The following is a 19,914-nucleotide window of genomic DNA, read 5'->3' on the forward strand; positions in this document are numbered from 1 at the left end:
GCCGGGTCATACCAAAGACTCGAAAAATGGTATCCGCAGCTATCCTGCTAGGCGCTCAGCAATCACGGATAGCATGGAGGAGAAAAAAAAACGGGGGCGCAGACTAGATGACCTCATGGGGCCGTATCGCAACTCTGTCGCCAAAGCATCTCGATGGTGCAGGCTAGAAAGAATATCATATCTCTCTCTCTCTCTACCAGTTGTAGATTTTGAGATAAGTGCAGTTGACAAATCCTAGTGATATAAGCCAGCATTTACATATATATATAATTTATATGGTATAGTAACAAGAATAAAAAGAAGCTTTCCAAGAAATCTCACGAATGAAGGTAAAGTAATAAACAAACAAACGACTTGTAGGCATATTCATGGTTCTCAGCCGGAGCTTGTGAGGCTGTGGTACCTTGCTTCCTTCCTGTTAGAGCCCATAGGCTTTCGAGAAGCGGTCTAGTTTACCTTCCTGGAAGCAAGTCATGACATCATCAGGAAAAATGGAAAGATCTTCACCAATATTTTGTCTCCCTGCCTGGTTCGGGGCGGTTACTTGCGTTTCTCGACTGCGGCGTGTATGGGTAGGTGTCGCATCTTTGATAGGCATAAACAAGTATATCTTATCCTCCTTCTTCCGGTAGTCTATCATTGTCGCAACGTGATCGACATGGCCGTTTATTGTCTTCATGCGTTCCACTATCTTATGAAGTAGCGACATGATATCATCAGGGATCAGTGTATTGCAGAAAATATATCATTCGAAATATCCCGAATATACAGTACTGAACTATACGATACGAAGACCTGTAGCGCCGCATATGGCTGTAAACTGTCAAACCGCGATTGAATTTTGCCATACGGCATATAGTTATGCTCCACAGAACTCTTCAATGTTCCCATCGTACGCGTAGAAAATAACGGAAATGTACGCCAGTTCGGATTTTGAGTTGTTATGGTGATTCGACAATTTCAGACAGTTTACTGAATGAGAATGCATATCGGTGTATCAACTAATGTTTTGAAACCATATACGTCGAGTTGAAGAACTACAATACGCGTTGAAGAACTGCCATGTAGGAGTCCTATAGGTGATCCCGGATGTTTATGCAAACAGGCTTTGAGCCTGATTGGAATCGCTGGCCGTTTTGCAGCGATATTCCAAGTTAAAGTAATTTAATAGAAAAAAACATAATGTGAGCACAAAACACCTATTCCATACAGACTTTGAGGAGAAAGAGGAAACCATGCTGATCGGGCGATTGACGATTGAGTGCACAACGAGCACAGCCGCTGCGTGCACAATATGGAAATTCAGTCCATATATTCCTAATCCTCACCCCAAATCCAAATTTTAAAGTTTTTGCTCAATAAATGCTTATCACTAGGGCAAGTTTTTGTTGCAGTTAAATCCGTGGAAAGTTGCATTTATTTTTCCCAAAAGTTGCATTTATTTTTTCACAAAAGTTGCACTAAAAGACCACACTACAAAAAAAAATTAGACAAGTTTGGTCTCAATGTCTCAAATCGATTTTTTAGCAGAAAAAGTCTTAAAGACAAATTAGTCTTACCAAGTACTTTATGTCTCAAAAGTAAGCCAGAAATTGATCGAAAATGGTGGCAGTGCCTTGGGGGCATCCTTTTCAATGTTAGGGGTCTGAGCGGAGGAGGGGAAGGATGAGAGAGACCAGAAATTGCAGTGTTGAGATGATCCTGTACTAAGTTTACAAGGTATTCACTAGATATAGTTATCAAGGTACATGCCACTTACTACTCACGTTTACCATTCAGATCAATATATATATGGTTGTCTGAGTCGAAAATAGCATTTATGGTGAGTGGGTGGTAAAATGAGACCAAATCAACCTCATTTCTTAAATTTGAGACCAAATTTGTCTAATTTTGAGACCAAATTGTCTAATTTTTTTTTGTAGTGCACATTTTGGTCGCATGACTAAAAAAAAAAAGTGAACTTCCCAGTTCCGCTCCCGAAATACAGTTTTCCATCCACGTTCTCCATTGGTTGATTCCTAAAAAATAAGGTCAACTTTGCGGCTCAGCTCCCGAAATACCCGTTAGAGCGTTACTGCGTTACTTTAGTGCTGATTTACGGTATTTCAGTCTAATTTGGCCGTGTATTTCACCAAAATTCTCCAAAAACAGTGACATAATTGCCAAATATCTCCAGTAAAAAGTTGGTTGCATGAAAAATCGAAAAAACTTTCATGAAAAATCGAAAAAGTTGCATGATAAAAATGGACAAAAATTGCACTATAAGATTCCTTCAAACAGCTTAAAACAGCATTCTACGTCACTTCTTGAGTATTTAGCAAGCTGCCGGAAGCTGTCAAAAAAAGTTGCGAAAACTTGCGCTACTTATCACCGTTCCAAAATCAAATGTGAGTTTTGATATATTGTCTTATGAGAATTTATAGTCATTCCATTTCCAAATCTAAAATTTTTAAGGCATTTAAAAATATTTCAAGTAGGCCTATACAAGTAGAAAAGGAACTGTGTGAAAAGGTGAAAAGCACTCGAGTAGTTTGAAGAAATGGACGAATGCTTGACTTCACAAACGTTCGTTAGCCATTTGCGTTTGCCCAAATCAGCATTCAGAATTGTCAGATATCTTCGATGTGTAACTAATATTGCAGATTTTTATCAAATATTGTGATCAGTGATCAGAAGCCACATTACTCGGTTTTTATGGCGATTTAAATAAAAGGTATGCAAACCCCAGTACTACTTTCTACTTGTCAAAATTTTTAAATGTAGCCATGAGTAGATGTGAACTGACTATACTACTTCACAGTTTTCGGTTTCACACGTCTCAGCAAGTCTGTCCGTGCACAGGGCCGTACCCGTAACAGCACTTCGTCACCCCCCCCCCAAAACGTTGTTCTTGGGCCCCCCATATGGTGATAAACCGAACTGCTGGGGGGCTTCGCCCACCAGACCCCCCTTGTTCGCTTTTGCCACGAAGTATGCTGTACTGCTTAGTGAACCAGCGCAGAAGCGCGAAAATTTTCGATAATTCATGATAAAATCGGTCAATAAGATCGGGAATTGCATATATATTGCTATCAATTTCTTGTCCTCTCTGCTCACGTTATCAGATTTAGCGGTAGAGCTGAGTGAGGTGTCTTGGAAACTGTAGGGCCCGTAAATAATATTTAAAAATCTTCGGGCGAGCGGACCTGTTGGTATGACTTCGTTACATATGATGTTATCTCGTGACCTCTTGCCTGCTATAGCCTATCAAAAAAATATAGAATCGCCCAAACGTACTAAACTTTCAAATTGGTATTTCTTCACTGGCCTATAATTTTTCCCTGCGGGATGGTATTCGTCTTCTGAAGTTCAGATTGTCAAGACAGGAACATTCGGCGCCAGTCATTCAGGCGCTTATGGACAATTAGACACATACCGTATCTTGTATATATTACGGAGTTTCCGGTCAGTGCAATGTACCCTTTTCGGCCAAGGTTTTCGCGCTGCCGATCGTTCTGGCACACTTCTTGGAGTCGCATGTAATATGTCATAAATCGTGATAGGTCTTGGTGTGGTAATGGCCAACGCCGATATCTCCATTTCTATAAATCTTGTGTGTTTTTCTTGGGGGAAGAGTACCAAATAATCGAGACATCAGGCAACTTGAAATCGTGCACAGCGCAAAAAAATTTTGAAAAAGTTGCATAAATTTTCAAAAACAATCATGCTAATTCACGAAATCATTTTGGGCCCCCATTCGAGCTCGCCCCCCCCCCCATTGGGGGGTTTGGGGTGCGGCAGTTATGGTCCTCCTGTCTATGCATAGAGCAACTACGGTATCATGTTGAAATTTAAACTTTGGAATCTTTGGATGTATATTCGGATTCGCATTAAAGCATGAAAAATAGTAACATTACCAGCCTTATGGTGTATGTAACGGTTTTTCTTAATATTGTGCACATGAGTGTCTTTATTGTGCACTTAGGGGTCTACCAATCCTAGATTCTTTCGAAAGTCAGAGTTGTACTTTTCAATACGTAGAGTCGAGAAATCCTAATTACCGGCACTTTTAAAGAGTGACAATGTTATATTTGTCATCATAAATTTGAATTGACAATTTTCCGGATCAACAGTGACTGACACTAAATCTTATAGATTGCTAGTTCTATTCTATCGAAATGGCAAAAGAATTTGGAGATAAGCTTGAAAATTTGGATTTAACAAACGACGAAGTGAAGCGTCTCGCGGAATGCATGAAAGACAAAAAGTTCATGGAGTTACTGAAAGACTATGCCGATGAAATAAGCAATCCGATGAACAAGAAAAAATACGAAGAAGAAATAGCTATGATGGAAAGAGAGCGGGGCAATAACGTCAAATTTATCAACCCCACTCCGTGCTACGTTTTGAAGAGTAGCTGCAATGGAAAAGAGAAATGCTTCGTCAACATATGTACAAGCAAAGAAGTTGGAGAACCAGCTTGCAAGCCATCGGTTAAAGATTCTTCAAAGGGCATGCAATGGACAATACCTCACAGTTTATCCCAGCCCAGAGAAGACGTTGATAAATCCAATTCAAAGTGTATGGTGTATGATGTGATTTTTAACCCAGATACTTGCCATATGGCGGAGAAAAATGCGAGATTTCGTAAAATGATAGAAGACATTGCTCTGGATGCCATTGAAAGAAATTTCGATACGAAATTGGACAAAGTCAACGTCAAAAAGCCAAAAATGAAATATAAAGGTTCTCCTCAAGCATCAATCATCAGAACTCCTTCGGGTGATGGAAAACCTCTTGTACAAGATCCCGAAGATCCTCTTGCCTTCCCGTATCCTGCGATGGGCGATAATGCCAAAGTTTCAGAAACATCGAAGGTGAAACCCAAAGACAGCAGTAATTCTGCATCGTTTTCAGTAAAAGAAAGTACGAAGGTTGATGAATTTGTGGAACCGAAATATACGTTCGTGCACCGTGGATATTTTGATATAAAAAAGTACTATGCAATGTCCGATCAAACTGTGGCGTCGACTAGACCTCGTGAACTGATTTTAAATGTCGAGTTGCCAATGTTAAAATCTGCCGCTCCGTTGGAATTAGAAATATCCGAAAATCGTGTGTTTCTCGAATGTACAAAACCAGTAAAATATAGACTGGATTTAAAGTTGCCTTACCCGATCGATGACACCAAGGGCAATGCAAAATTTGAAAAGAACAAGAAACGTCTTGTCATAACTATGGAGGTGATTCCGCCTGTGATACAAAATTACACGAATGGCCTGAATAAAGATGAATGCTGTCATGCGGAAGATTCCGAATTAACCAATAATCAATTTGCGGAAGAGCATTCTGCAGAGTCTTTACTTCCTAGTAGCCTAATTGAGGACCGTGCTGAATGTCGATATGAAAATTATGGGTCGATGTGGGAAAAGCCGTATTCAGACGATGATCCTACAGAGGAATGTGATCCGCTGGCATTGAATTCGCCTGCTCTAATCGAGTCTCTTTCTCAAGCTGATAAGGACGGAGATCAAGTTTTCAAGAAAATTCGGCCACAAATGCAGTACCACCAGACTGACGATTTCGTTGTTATCATTATCAAAATTAAAAGCATTGATTGCGATAGACTCTGGTACAATATAAGTCCGAGTGAATTACAGTTTTCTGCCATGACAATGGACAACAAAATGCAAATACATCAGCTGTATCTACGCTTCGAAGGATCGGATAAAGTCGACCCGCAACGTAGCAAGGTTAACGTGTCTAGCGATAACGCCGTGTTCACTTTGAGAAAACATCGTCAGAGTTTATGTGAATGGCAATATTTCAAAGCAGGGTTTGATGCAGACAGCGTGATCGCGAAGTACTTTCTGACGGGTGATAATCTTGAAAATTTGATGTCTGACACCAGAAAAGAAGCAGAAGGCAATGTAAAGATGCAGTTAGAATGTGAGGTTTTGTTGGAGTCGCAGCATCCCAATTTACTGGCGCTGAAATTGACTCCTAAATCCGGCCATGCTGACATTGACAGCGCTAAAAGTAATCTCAAGGACGTCCCTACTATTCTGGACATTCTGAATAAGATGGATGATGCGGAACCTAGTACTAAAAACACTGGCGAAACGCCCAAAAATGCATCGAAAAGTGAAGAAAATACGGTAAATTCAAATCTTGTCGTGGAAACGAAGCCAAGCATTCAAAATGACAATGACACGGATGAAGATGATGACTCTTCAGATTGTGGAGATTCCAGCTCTGAGACGAATGTAGAAATGCCAAAGATAACTGATGACCCGCAAAGTGTTTCAGACACAGTTAAAAGATACGACGAAATTTCTAAGACAGTGGGATACCCCGAAAACAAAAACAATGTCTCACTGACTGGCCAGGCGGAACAATTGAACGGTGAATATAATGAAGGAGGGGCTACAGCCGCGATAGGGATAACAGACAAAGAACAACGTGTTTCACCAGACGAGGTCTTGGTTGTTCGGGAACATGACAAAGAGAGCAATACCAAGACAGAAGTATGCGTCGATCACAAAACCAAATCTATAATTAAACTTAGCAATGAAATGCTTTTCGATATCGATTCCGATTGAACTGCGAGACTCTTTTGTGTACTTAGCGAGTGAATTGAGGAGAAGCTTGTTTGATTAAGGTCGCCCTTGTTTCTGAATCGGCAATGTCAAATGCTGAGATCTGATGTTCAGTAAATCATTTTCTAGACTAGATCTTGTACCGGACATTACCATTTATAAAATATGTGGTTTCATATGCTGCTCCTTTGCAATTAAGTGTTTAAGTGCGTCCAGAAAAATGCAGAAAACTGTGGTGCATACGTGTGGTTTCAATTTTCTATCATTTCCACCACATTTCAGTTATTTATATTCGATTCCACTGTAAAATTGTTGTGTTCTCATTGAGTGTCCACTGTTTCTGGTGTCAGGCGATGTTTTGCTATTCTGTAGGCTATTTGAAGATCTTCTTGGAGGTACAGAACTTCACTATACAATTGAATGAAAAGTGTATTCATATTGAAATGAACCCGAATATTTTCCGGCTAACACTCGTCAGGGGTAATCGTCAGCAACTGGTAGAGAATTGGAATACAATGTTCTTTCCAATTCTCTACTATCTGCTGACGATTACCCCTGACGAGTGTCCGCCGAAAATATTCGGGTTCATTTCAACATGAATATACTTTTCAATTGTGTACTGCATGTATCCAGAAATTTTCGAACTTATATTTTCGCAACATCAAGTCCGTGGCCAACCTTGTCATTAAGGAATGGCTTACTGGTATCGATCTCGTGCTTCTCGTAGATATGATGATTGTAGTTTCATAAATTCAGTAGACATTTTGTTGCACATCTTTTGATATACCGTTAATCTGTTTTCGAGTACGGTATGTATATTTATTCACTGTGTGATTTTTTTATATATTTTCTAGTTCAAGAACATTATAGTTTTCAATAGCAATGGCAAAAATTGAGAGGTATACAAGCAACGAGGCTGGGTTCCGGCAGTTTTTGGCCGAATTCGCAACAAAGAAGGCGCCCGTAGACGATTTCTTGCCCTTCCGATTCTTAACTCGAGCACTGACGAACGAAGACATCGAAGGAGAAATTGTTGATACGGCTTTCACATCTGTGGAAGAGTTGTGAGTTGAATTTGTCTTGAAAATGAACTTTCTTTCTAGCCTATATATATAATTGATAACTTACCGACTTCTTGATCATAATCCAAATCCCGAGTGCTGTCTTCATAGCTTGTGATGTCAATTGTTATGACTTTGGAAGCGAACACTTGGTGGATTTTTGTTATCACCCAAATTGCTTGTCTACTTGTTGCTGACGATTACCCCTGACGAGTGTCGTCATAGAATGTTTGACTTTATTTCAATATGAATATATTATTCAATTGTATATTGAAGTTCAGTACCAACAAGAGTCCCTTGTTTAGTACTAGGCTGCTTGTCTCATGAATTCTTACAGATACCATTAATGTTAATAATTAGGGAATGGCGACTTGGTCAGTTCTTTGAAACCCACATTCCCAGTACCTCATAGGCTATTAAAAGCCAAATAAGCTTTGTGTTGGTGTTTGGTCTGTATTCTTAGCAATAACCTTTATACCACCTTCTTTTATGTATTCATTGCCTAAATCTGTGTTGGCCTATTTTGTTTGTGTAATGTTTTATCAGTTTCTAACTGGCGTAAGAAACACGTCGTAACTTCTGAGGTTGTCTAAATTTAGCTGACGCGAAGTCCGTTTACGAGTATGAATATACCTTTTACAAAATATGGATGACGGCATTATTAGCCTCCTTTCAGCAATTGCCCCGATCCCCTGAAGTACGCCATGACAAAGGAAGTCTCGAAAAGAATGAAGGCGGAGGGGTACGAAAAATACCGATATCCTGACGAGGAAGTGGAATGGGAAAAGAAGGGCAATGATTTTAGGACTTGTGAGTGGTTTTAACGTTTTAGTATCAATATGGCATACGCTTTGGTATATTTGAAGGGACTCATGGGTATACAGAGCTTCAATACACAATTGAGTAATATATTCATATTGAAATAACCCCGAATAGTATCGGCTGACACTCGTCAAACGTAATCGTCAGCAACTAGTTAAGAATTCGAAAGAACTTTGTGCGAATGTTGATATGCAGTTTTCACACTGAGAATTACCCCTGACGTATATTTAGGATATTCGGTCGCAGTTTGCTCCAGAAGAACTGATAGCCAATTTCAACATCACTCATGTGATGATTGTAAATAGTACTGTTGCAGTGTCTATTTGAGTACTGGTTAATCATACCATGCCATAATGAAGTAACTGAAAAATTGCAATCAATATCACAGCAATTGTTCTCTGGTCTCGATAGGGCCTATGTGAGTATAGGGGCGAGTGTTGTCCCGCATTGAGTTTACTAATGGCAATTTGTGGATTTGAGACACTATCAGAATCCAATAGGGTAGATATTTCAACGTCACTCAAAGAGTAATGCCTTCTGAGGATTAATTTTGTAGCCAATGAAAAGCCTGTGATTCGCACTATTTATGACTATGTCTTGAGTTATATTGAACAACATACTTACGGATTTTTTGGCCCTCAAAAATCCTTGCTCAAATGTCTCAACTTACCCCCAGGTGAGGGTAAGATGAGACACGCTGTGTTCAAGGTGAGACACCAAGCAATTCTTCCTCATTACAGCACCAATTCATCCCAAATGATGAATCAACTAGCAACATCATGAATAAAATATAATAATCATGAAATAATTCACTTTTAAAAACATTTGTACATCATATGCGAATTTGAATGACATCAAAAACCAATTAGCCGGCGACAATTGGAGTTTCGTTATTATTTTGTCTTGTAATGTCACATCTGATCAACTACTAGATAAATAATCTATTATGTGTGCCTTGAACGGTAAATTTTGACTATTGCGAGGCGTTCAATGGAACAGCACTCCGATACTCATGTCTCAACTTACCCCCGTGGCTCTGTCTCATCTTGTCTTATCTCGCACCTGAAATATTGTATAAACTTCAATAAAAATTTCTCTGTCTATTACTTTTCAGAGGTAAGTGCATGATCACACTACTAATATTGCACTCTACCAGCTCCAGTAATGTTGTTTTATAATATGAAATACCATGATAGTTATGCCCTTACAAACACAAATTCACATAACTTGCACAGACTATGACAATATAGTTTTTGGCATTTTTCTGCCCAACCTCAAATCTGTTCGCCTTGTTAAGATGGTAGGACTATAGAATGACATTATGGGAACAGCATAGTTGAAGGAATTTGTCCATCAGAAAATTGTTCTATGAAAAAATTGCATGTCTCATTTGCCCCGTGTCTCATCTTGGCCTCCTCTCCCCTGCAATCACAGGATGGTCATGTCATAGTGTCCTATATGGTGTCGACACAAGCAAATCTCACTCCTCAGTGAAATTGTATCACGTCACAATTTCCATTTGGCTACAGGCAATTTGACGGTCATTTTTGACCGGCTTGCCGAGCATTAAATTTGGTAAAACGGGTATCAATCGAAAGCTGACTCTGCACTGATTACGGAAATATAAATTTTATTCCGCTCATGGCCCTGGAACTCCCACAATCAGCCTCGAATTTTTCATTGTTATGGAGATTGGCATTGGGACGCAACAATGCTGTCTGGCTCTTTTTCTCTTAAACTACTCTCTCGTTTTGCCAGACAGCATTGTCGCGTCCCAATGCCAATCTCCATAACAATGAAAAATTCAAGGCTGATTGTGGGAGTTCCAGGGCCACGAGCGGAATAAAATTTATATTTTCGTAATCAGTGCAGAGTCAGCTTTCGATTGATACCCGTTTTACCAAATTTAATGCTCGGCAAGCCGGTCAAAAATGACCGTCAAATTGCCTGTAGCCAAATGGAAATTGTGACGTGATACAATTTCACTGAGGCGTGAGATTTGCTTGTGTCGACACCATATAGGACACTATGGTCATATATTTGAATTCTGACGTTAACACGCTATTTATTACAAGTCTGACGTTAGCTTTGACATTCTGTGGATAGCATCTTGGCAGGATTTCATAATAATTTTTGTGATTTTTTTCGATGTCTCATGGATAGAGAGTGAGATTTGAGTGAGCTTTTGCACATCTATGCGCTTCACGTCTTTTCCAATGTCCCGACCTGTTGTCCATACAAGCACTAATCTGCATCATCTGTTTATGATGAAGTGATATACTCTGAGTGTAATTTATCTTGCTGGATTTTAACGAGCTCCATCACGTCTAGTGCCGAATCTTTTCAGGATTGTCAAACGATTACTGTCGCTATACCTACAGTTGTTGTTATTTTTTAGTTTATTATTTGCCGGATGTTGTGAAATATACCATCTTGAAGACCTATGAAGTTGGTGCGGAATGGAAAGACGATTTGCCGGAGATAAAAATCCCAAAGCTGTCGACATACTCGGTATGCGGTGTGAAGAACACGAGGAGAAAGATGGAAGATCGTCACGTTGCGTTGCCAAATTTAAACGAGTTTTTGGATTTGCAGGTAGGGTGTTTTTCTTGTGATTTCCTTGTGTAATGAATGAATATTTTGAACCGCTATCACTGCATTGCATTCTATGATAAGATCAGTGGTGCTCAACCCATTTTGCAAGCCCGAGATCCTCCAAAATTCAAAATTAACCCAAAATGTATTCAACTCAAAAATATAGGCCTATTGAGAACTCCATTTTTGATGTCGCATGCTATACGCGGTTCTATTCAAGTTTCTGCGAAGTGAAGTCCTGTTAACTGTGACTTCTTTACTGTTTGCCAGCCTATGTTAAACTGTCATATGTCGCAAACATCGTAGGGCATGCGGTGTAAAAATGTAACGAATTTTCTTGAAATATTCTTAGCTTTCATATGTAACTGAACTTAACGAATTGTAGCCTACTTTTGAATAGTTTAGTACAACACTTGTAACATTTTGATGTGCGCGAAATCCAAAGTCGTCCATGAGCTCTATACTCCGACACGGTGGAGAATAATATGTTATGAGTTTTCTAAATCAATTTGAAATCGTATGTTTCATTTCTATAAATAACGGACAAGCATTTTGCAATTGAGATTTGTTTATTTCAATATCAATTAGCCTACTCAATTGTGTATGGATATAAAACGTTTGGCGAACAGGCAGGAAAGTTAACTGATTTAAATTGACGCTAGAGAACCACTAGACCAGATCATCTCCATGCCATTTCCTGTAGCGTGTGTGGTTTCATTCTGTTGGTCCATGTTCAGGACGACATCCCTGCCACGCAATATTACGCGGTCTTTGACGGTCATGGCGGAGTGGAGGGCGCCGACTTTGCTGCGAAACTCCTTCACTTCCGACTGGCCGGGCACGAATCATTCAAAACTGACTTGACCGACGCCGTCGGGAAAAGCATCAAGGCTTTGGACGAAGAATATTGCGAAAAATGCAAGAGAGATGTACGTATAACATTTTAAGCATTCCATGTCACGAACAAGCTGAAGCGAGAGGTTAAAATGGTTTTTCTTGCTCTAGAAATGTAATTGAAAATGACTCTACTTGACTCGAATGAATACGATAAAAGTCAATTTGACTTGTGGCTCGGAACCTTCCAACTTGGTTACAACCCTGGTGTGTATTGACCTCCGGCGAACCCCTGATGCCGGCTTAGTGAACCCCAGTTGAGAATCACTGCTATAGTTGCGTGAATTTGGTGAATTCTTTCAGCGCTTGAGGAGTGGAAGTACGGCCGTAGTGGCTTGCATACGAGAGAAGGCTCTGCACATAGCGTGGCTCGGAGACAGCCAAGTCGGCCTCGTGAAAAGCGGACAGTTCGTGCCTGTAAGTGACTGGGAATCTGTAAATTAGGTCGGTATGAATACCGATGCTGGTACTTAACAGCTGATGGACCCGCATAAGCCAGAACGTGAGGATGAAAAGAAGAGGATTGAAGACCTTGGGGGATGTGTGATTTGGTTCGGTACCTGGAGAGTCAACGGGTCTCTCTCAGTTTCAAGATCAATAGGTATTTAGCTGTTTATTCTAGGCGGTGCCGGTTGTATGATTTGGTTTGATGGTTGTCATATGCCAGTCCTAGTATATTGATTCTAATTAAGCCCCTGACTATGGTGGCATTGAATTTTCAAGACCAATTACGCCACATCAATACTCCATCCAATATTGTCTTACTCTCGCTTTGCATGTATTCCCAAAGGCTAGTATGGTATTCGATTGTAGCAAATGATTTTTGGTATTACCAACTTATTGCTTGTAGACGCTGGGTATCTTCGCTGATTACTTTGTCCTCGTATAGCAGTGGTTCCCAACCTTCCAAGTGGTACGCGAGTAAATTCTGTATTCTACTGAGAAGACGCAACTCTCTTGAGAGTGTTAATAATATAACAAGCATTAAATGTTTGTGTGTGCTAACGGTTATTATGAGGAGTCAGATACCACAGTTCAATTTGAACACCCCTAACCACTGCAACATTTACATATCCTTGTACTTTTGTTACCAATTTTGTGACGTGATTATACCGTCATAAATGGTGGAAACCTTTGTGGACCGCATTCGGTACATTGTAACTTATGTAGGTGTTACGCGAGCACTGCATGAAGGCTGGAAAGGGTTCAGAAACCACTTTTGTATAGTTTATGCTTTAGGGGTTACGCCCATCAAAAGTCACAGAGATATTCTGTTTTGAAAATTTAGCCGCAGAACATCGAAGCCTATGAAGTTTGAGACAAGTGCATGTCTTTATTCACTAGCTGTCTTCTAATCAAGACTAAACGAATTTATTACCCACAGGCGATCCTGACTACAAACCTCTCGTCAGTGGCGATCCAGACACATACGAAGTCGAACTTGACGGTACAGAAGAATACATATGTGTTGCGTGCGATGGATTTTGGGACGTTCTGGACGGTAATCAGTTGGTCAAGTTGGTATGTTGCCTTGTTCAATTTGATCTGCGGATTTCAATCATTGAAACGCCAATCCGTTTCTTTACAGGTTTCGAAGTATCTTCGAGATGGCGGCGACAAATCTACGATATCTAGAATGCTTTGCGATAAAGCGAAAAAAGCAGGCTCTCACGATAACATCACTGTTATTGTTGTATTCTTCAAGGAGGACGTCACACTTGTGGATGACGACGATATTGACTTGCGTAAAAAGCCACCGGTGCCAAAGGAAGGTGAATAATTTGTGCCAGACACAAAAAGATACCTGAATATCTACTGATTCTTGTGATAGTGTATATAGGCTGTTCAACGGTTTCGGTAGTGTGGAACAATGTAGGCTACTTCTACTTCTTTTCGGAGTAGGCTAGGCTTTTCCTGCCTGCATCAATTACTCAAGTTCTCAAGGCTATTTCTACTTCACAGTTTTGGAAGCAAAACGACTTGCTTTTTTACTGGTTTGATTCAGTAGAAATGTTTTGGACATTGCTTGCATCACTTCTGAAAGTTAAACTGTCATGCCAACTGACTAAAAATGGTCGTTGTTTGATGGTTGCTGAATATTTTTTCAAAGTGTATGCTTATTTGCATTTTGTGTCAGCTACGATGATGTATCTTTTAATTTCAAGTATCTACCGTAAACCGGGGTAACTTTGGACTTAAGGGTAACTTTGGACACTAAGCAGTAAAAGATTTAAATGGTTATTGATGAAAAAGGGTTGCCGCTGGATGTCCAATTCTTTTTCATGAGGCAACAGTACTACAAGTAGTCTCTATAAAAGGTGGATTCATTTCACTACCAGATAAACTTGACCCAACATCGATAAATTAATGGAGGGGGTCAATTTCGTCAAAATTGATGGCCAATAAACTTCTTACAGCCAAACATAGATAGCATGTGATTCATAGATTCAAAACTTGGCAGCAGATACCTCTAAGTAGTCTTAATCCATGGCCAAAATCTCAGTGGGCTCACCCTTAGATCAATACAAGAAAATGTGATGTCCAAAGTTACCCCGTCTAATTTTATCAGAACGGGGCAACTTTGGACAGTGAAAAATGTGATATTTAGAGGTCTGGAAAGTGGCTGCTTCATCTGTTTCAAAGGGTATGGTCAACTATATTCCTTATAACCGGTCTGATGGCTTCTTAAAATGGAATGAAAAGGTTAATAAATTAAGAGTTTGCCAAAATATGAAAAAATGGGTAGGCAATGAGCTGAGAGATTATAATCGGGTGTAAGCTACTTGAAAAACTTATCACATACTCCTAAAGATGCGCCTGCTGAATATGGGATATCGTAAATTACGACAAATATATCCATCAGAGGACATAGGAAAGGGAATATATATTTTTTCTAGAACAGTAATATATTCGAAATCGGCAATAAATCACTCTAACATACTTAATGTTTGCTGACACTGCCAGTGGGATACCCCATTGTCACCATACGTTATTATAAGTCCCAATTGGTGAAGGCATGAGGGAAAATTGAGTAAAGGGAGGAATAAGGGGGCATTATCTTTCATCAACTACCTAATTTTTTTTTTTTTTTTTTGGGGGGGGGGGTTAGGTAAAAATCATGCAATAGGCCAGACATATACTATTTTGTTTCAGTTTTAGTCACTGCTCTCATCAACTCTTACCAAATAAGCCTCATTTACGAGGTTTCATAAACAATAGAGGGTAAAGGCATACAAAAAACTACATTGTCCAAAGTTACCCCACATGCAGGGGTAACTTTGGACACGGATAATTTACAAAAATAAGGTACTTATTTATGACCTTGAAGATTTTGGATTAGTTAATTCTAATCTTTGCTCCATGACTCCATAAAAAACACAAAACTTGCCTCCCTACACCCTAGCATTTCCAAGATACAAAGCGGAATTGTTGAGAATTGTCCAATGTTACCCCGGTTTACGGTACTACTGATTGGCTTTGAATTAAGTATGAGACATCTCAACCGGATATACTTTGCGAGACTACATACTGTCTATTTCTGCATGAAGTAGTTTTGAATATTGCTACTTTCTTTTGGAACATGACTATGCCGTTCGCTTTGTGAAACTGCTGTTGGTTGATCACAACTTCACAGTAAAACCGTTTCCACCTAAGTGCGTGGATTTGTGCTTTATGTTTTGGATGCTGCGATACGACGAATTGAGATTTCAAGGTTTCTCGGATACGAAAAAAATATCAAAACTATGATTCCCGTTGATAATATAACTCTATGAGAAAGGGGCTTATAATTTCAGTAATCGGTCATCTTGCTATTTTCACATGAATTAGTTTTGGCATATATTGGAAATCGATACCTGTAAGTGAGTACCAATGCTTCTGTTCAGCAGAAGAATTTATTTCGATTCCGTTGTCTATTGTAGGACTTCGAACAAGCGCTATTACAGATTCATCCTAGTTTCAAATTATCTGACGCTAACCTTCTCAGATCCCGCTCCCGCAGAAAAAGAGGAGAAAGGCGAAGGAGACGGAGACGGATCTAAAGATGAGAAAGCGGAAGAGGAAAAGGAGGAAGAGAACGCAAAAGAGAAGGATGAAAGCGACGAGAAACAGCAAAACGATTCTGTGATGGTGCAAGGAAGTAAACTTCAGCCCGCGGAAAAAGAGCAGCCTCCGCATAGGTTGTTTGTCAACAAGCCGAGGACCGTACAATCAAACGTGAGTCTCGTAATTACCATTTCAGGTGTGTAATGTATTGTAATTTGAGACAGGCCGATACCGATAAAACCAATACCTAGCGCCTTCACCGATAACCCCTTTATATCCAGCCGCGATTCAAAAGATGTGGCGTCTAGCTTAAAGCGCATTTCCAAAACTTCACAGCATTTGGTTGAACTGTTTTACAGTCATTGCTATGCTTGGAGATGGAATAAACTGGAAAGGCTACATCTGTACACCTGCTAGCTGTAACAAATAGATGATATGCCTAGTCTGGCAGTCACAGATTATAGTTCTCTGACTCTACTACCATGCTATGACGTCACGAAAAAATGATTTATTGTTACCTTTGTGGCTGATACTGATATTCCGTTCTAAATGCCATATTGACTCGATAATTGAAAATCTAAAACAATGTTACCTTACGTTCAGGTCAACATTCTGAAAACCGACTCGACCCCACACGCTCGTCTACCACACACGGTAGTCAGCCGAAAGCCACTTCGACCGATGTAAGTTGCCATATAACGAAATTGTAATGTGTCGAACGATCGTAAGAGTATCTTCATTAGTAATAGAGCTCCTGCGGAAAAACTGGACGCCGCCATCGGCTCAATTTCGTCCGGCACCGTCCATTCCGATGAATCGACATTCGCTCTCAGTTTCAACGGGTCTGAAAATCGTTTCACGGTCAGTTTGTGAATTTCAAATTCATTTTTGATGAGCTTCATGTCGTTATTTTAATTTTTTAGATCGGTCAGCACGGTATTGAAGGCTTTCCCGCTATTTCCTCAAACAAGGACAGCGTGAGTCTAGTTCACTGCTTCTTAACATTTTTAGCGCTTGTATTCCTTGAGCTTTCATTAATTTTTCTCGTACACCAGTCTACCATGACCTATGCCAGTAAATTAAATAGTAGTAAGATAATAAGAATGATACCCAACGTATTTAAAACTCACAAAGTGGTCTCGAGTCATTGCGCATGACTCGGACCAAGTCATGTGACTCGAGTCTCAAACGGCCAAGATCGACATATCGTTGTTATTTCGTAGAATAGTAAAATAACCTCGCACTGTCGGTATTTCACCTATCGACACTGGTACTTGAAAATGCGACCAGAAATTGTTGAAAGTGAGAAAAATTAGTATATTTGAAATGCGAACCATTCGATATCACCAAACAGAGAGTTATAAAAAGTGGGTTTGACAAGACTTTAATTCGAAACTGAGCAGTCAATGCAATGACTTGGACTCAGACTCGACTCGGTGGTCAATTAAAATTGACTCGAGTAAAATCTGTAAAAGTGAGATTGACTTGTGACTCGGAGCCTTGTGACTTGGTTACAACTTGCATTTTTCAAATGACTGGGGTCACCAGAAAATCGTGACTCGAGTTATTACAACCCTGCATGTCGGGCAAATATCTGCATAAAAATACCTGGTATATCAGTTTTTTCAATTCTCAGCATCCATCACCGTCTTCGTTCTGCATCTCCGAGCCGGAATCCCATGATATTTTGTGGCCCACAAAACCGTCTTTAGGTAAATACGGTTCTCCTCATCGAGCTTATCCTGCCAGCTTCGTCTCGGGAATTTCTAAGAGTCCAAGGAGGATCGTGGCCGACAGGTGAGATCTCTGGATATCTTGCAATGTCTTAACCTATTGAAGTTAGGGTCACAATTAATAATAAACGATGAGGTAGATTATACGGTCGAGTATTAGGAAATTAATTTATGGATATACTTGATGAATCGGAGGGGCAAATATGAATACAGTGTTATTGCTTGTTATCAGCACCATGTATTCGTTCATCAGCTCTGTTCTAATCTATACCTAGATGGCAGAAACAGCCGCTGCTGCGACGCGTTTCTAGGTCAGTACCGGATCATTTGGACAAATTGGGAAAGGGCAGAACGAACAACTTGTTCGGCGTTCCGTTCCTACACAACACAACGGACCAGTACAGCCGAATGCAACGACGCCGTTTAGACGAAACGCATAAAGAGAACAAGATGTTGCTGCAAAACCTTCAAGGCAACGCGGATTTCGACACGGAAATAGCGATAATCAATTCCCTGCCAATCAAGATAAAGCCAAAGCACGATTTGGAAAAAAGACTGATCTCTTCGTACTTGCGACACCCTACTGCCAACGACCCAATCTTGATGCTGGCCAGGTCAAAACACGGCAGGTGGTAAACTGCTGACCGTGTTTGAAGCACTTTAGCGTCCCAGATAACTGTCGTGGTCCAAGAGGGGAGATTAATCACGAGATTTTAGTTTACACTTTCGACTTTCGCTACACTGATTATCACGGAGTTCCTCTTTATGTTTCTTCATTCGATTGATCGCCGAAAACATTGTGACCCTGTCACTTTATGAATGCAGGGTTATCCAGAATTAGATATCCCTGCGTGTTTGTTTGCAAGGGAGCTTGAATATCCAATCCTTCAACGGAGGAAGGTGTTTTGAAACAGATTATCTCGCTTTTGATTTCCAACAGCCATGTGCAGTACATACAATTCAGCAGATCATTCAACTATTTTGGATTCTTTGCTCAAATGCATTTTCTATTCCCACTGTAATCGAGATAACTTGGTAGGGTGTTATAATGCCATGAAATGTGATCATGTAAGACTTATTTTATTCTTCTTGTACTTGATTTATGCGAGGACTAATGAATTGTATGATCAACCTGGTGTATTAGTGATGAAATATTTTGACTGTCTTTAAAGCTTATTGCAAGGCTGCTAAGTGTTGCTTGTCCAAGAGATGAGTTTTTTTACTCTAAATTGCTGTGTTTAGTAACATGCTACTAATCTTCAGTCACTGGAATATGGGTGTTAAGCTCATATTTTAATATTTCGTGCTACGTCTTCCGCAGTCCTTACTCTCATCCCCAATTTTGCAACACTTGCTTAGAAAGCCAAAATGAATCACACTGTATATTGTTTATAATGCGGTTTTGAAATTTGTCATTTCTACGACTGCAGCAGTTATGATCGATTTATGAAATTTGGAAGTCACTGATTTTATGTTTATCTTTTAATAATAGTTATGTGGAAATATTATTGTAATTATGAAAAAAAAAATTATCAAGTAAAGGTTGGTCTCTGAGTGTGCAGTAGCGGAGGTTTGTTTTGGGGGAAATGCTTATGGATGATCAGACAGCATTAGTTAGGCTTCAGGCAACAATTAGTGACTCCATCGTCGATGTCATACATACGATATTGTTTTGCTAAACCGTTGATGATATACAATATACGTAAATCATTGAATGGTATATGGATGTGCCATCAATTGCACCATGACTACGGCTGAATTGATCACCACGCCTCTTGAATGAGGTCATATCCCTATGATTGGCTGTTTCGAGTACTAGTGTCGACTTGCTTTGAACGAATATCTCTGGTGGAAAAAATTTGCAACACGGATATTCTTAGGGAGCCATAATCTCACTAAAGTGGCAAGAACATTTTTGACATGTGGCGAGTCCAGCTTGCTGAAATTGACAAAATCGTACAGCTACAGTTTTTGCCGTAACCGTAATGAATTACTGGCTATTATCTGGTCTAGTGTAGAGCGAAGCTCGTGCATTGATAGGCATACGCAAGCTCGAAAATGTACTCCATATTATGAGATGTCAGGATGAATTACGACTGGTTAGGTTCGAAATATTTTGCTATCCTTTGGAGAGAGTATTTATCTGGTCTTCTCAGTTGCCTGTATGGAATCGGTGTCCTGTGCTCA

General features: G+C 39.9%; 3 protein-coding genes across 5 annotated transcripts in view; all 3 read left to right on the top strand.

Moving 5' to 3' along the window:
* Positions 1-19,914, top strand: part of LOC145446890 (tyrosine aminotransferase-like) — a 74,016-nt gene that overhangs the window by 18,691 nt on the left and 35,411 nt on the right. The gene's annotated exons all lie outside the window — the stretch shown is intronic.
* Positions 1,944-7,432, top strand: LOC145447251 (protein kintoun-like). The gene has a single exon (XM_080325667.1). The coding sequence runs from the start codon at positions 4,158-4,160 to the stop codon at positions 6,579-6,581; it is 2,424 nt and encodes an 807-aa protein (XP_080181793.1). The 5' UTR covers positions 1,944-4,157; the 3' UTR covers positions 6,582-7,432.
* LOC145447252 (protein phosphatase 1F-like) lies at positions 7,450-19,273 on the top strand. 3 transcript variants are annotated; one of them, XM_080325668.1, is made up of 14 exons: positions 7,450-7,642; positions 8,316-8,449; positions 10,860-11,056; positions 11,794-11,985; positions 12,254-12,367; positions 12,428-12,551; positions 13,335-13,471; positions 13,539-13,722; positions 15,936-16,165; positions 16,598-16,677; positions 16,738-16,855; positions 16,918-16,980; positions 17,631-17,791; positions 18,003-19,273. In XM_080325668.1, the coding sequence occupies exons 1-14, from the start codon at positions 7,461-7,463 to the stop codon at positions 18,361-18,363; spliced, it is 2,277 nt and encodes a 758-aa protein (XP_080181794.1). In that variant the 5' UTR covers positions 7,450-7,460; the 3' UTR covers positions 18,364-19,273. The 3 variants fall into 3 exon arrangements, with proteins under 3 accessions (XP_080181794.1, XP_080181796.1, XP_080181795.1); XM_080325670.1 differs by having other exon boundaries at positions 16,918-16,971; XM_080325669.1 differs by having other exon boundaries at positions 16,744-16,855.

Source organism: Botryllus schlosseri, chromosome 9, assembly GCF_051294905.1.
Source record: "Botryllus schlosseri isolate E-star chromosome 9, Bs_hap1, whole genome shotgun sequence".
NCBI classification, from domain to species: Eukaryota; Metazoa; Chordata; class Ascidiacea; order Stolidobranchia; family Styelidae; genus Botryllus; species Botryllus schlosseri.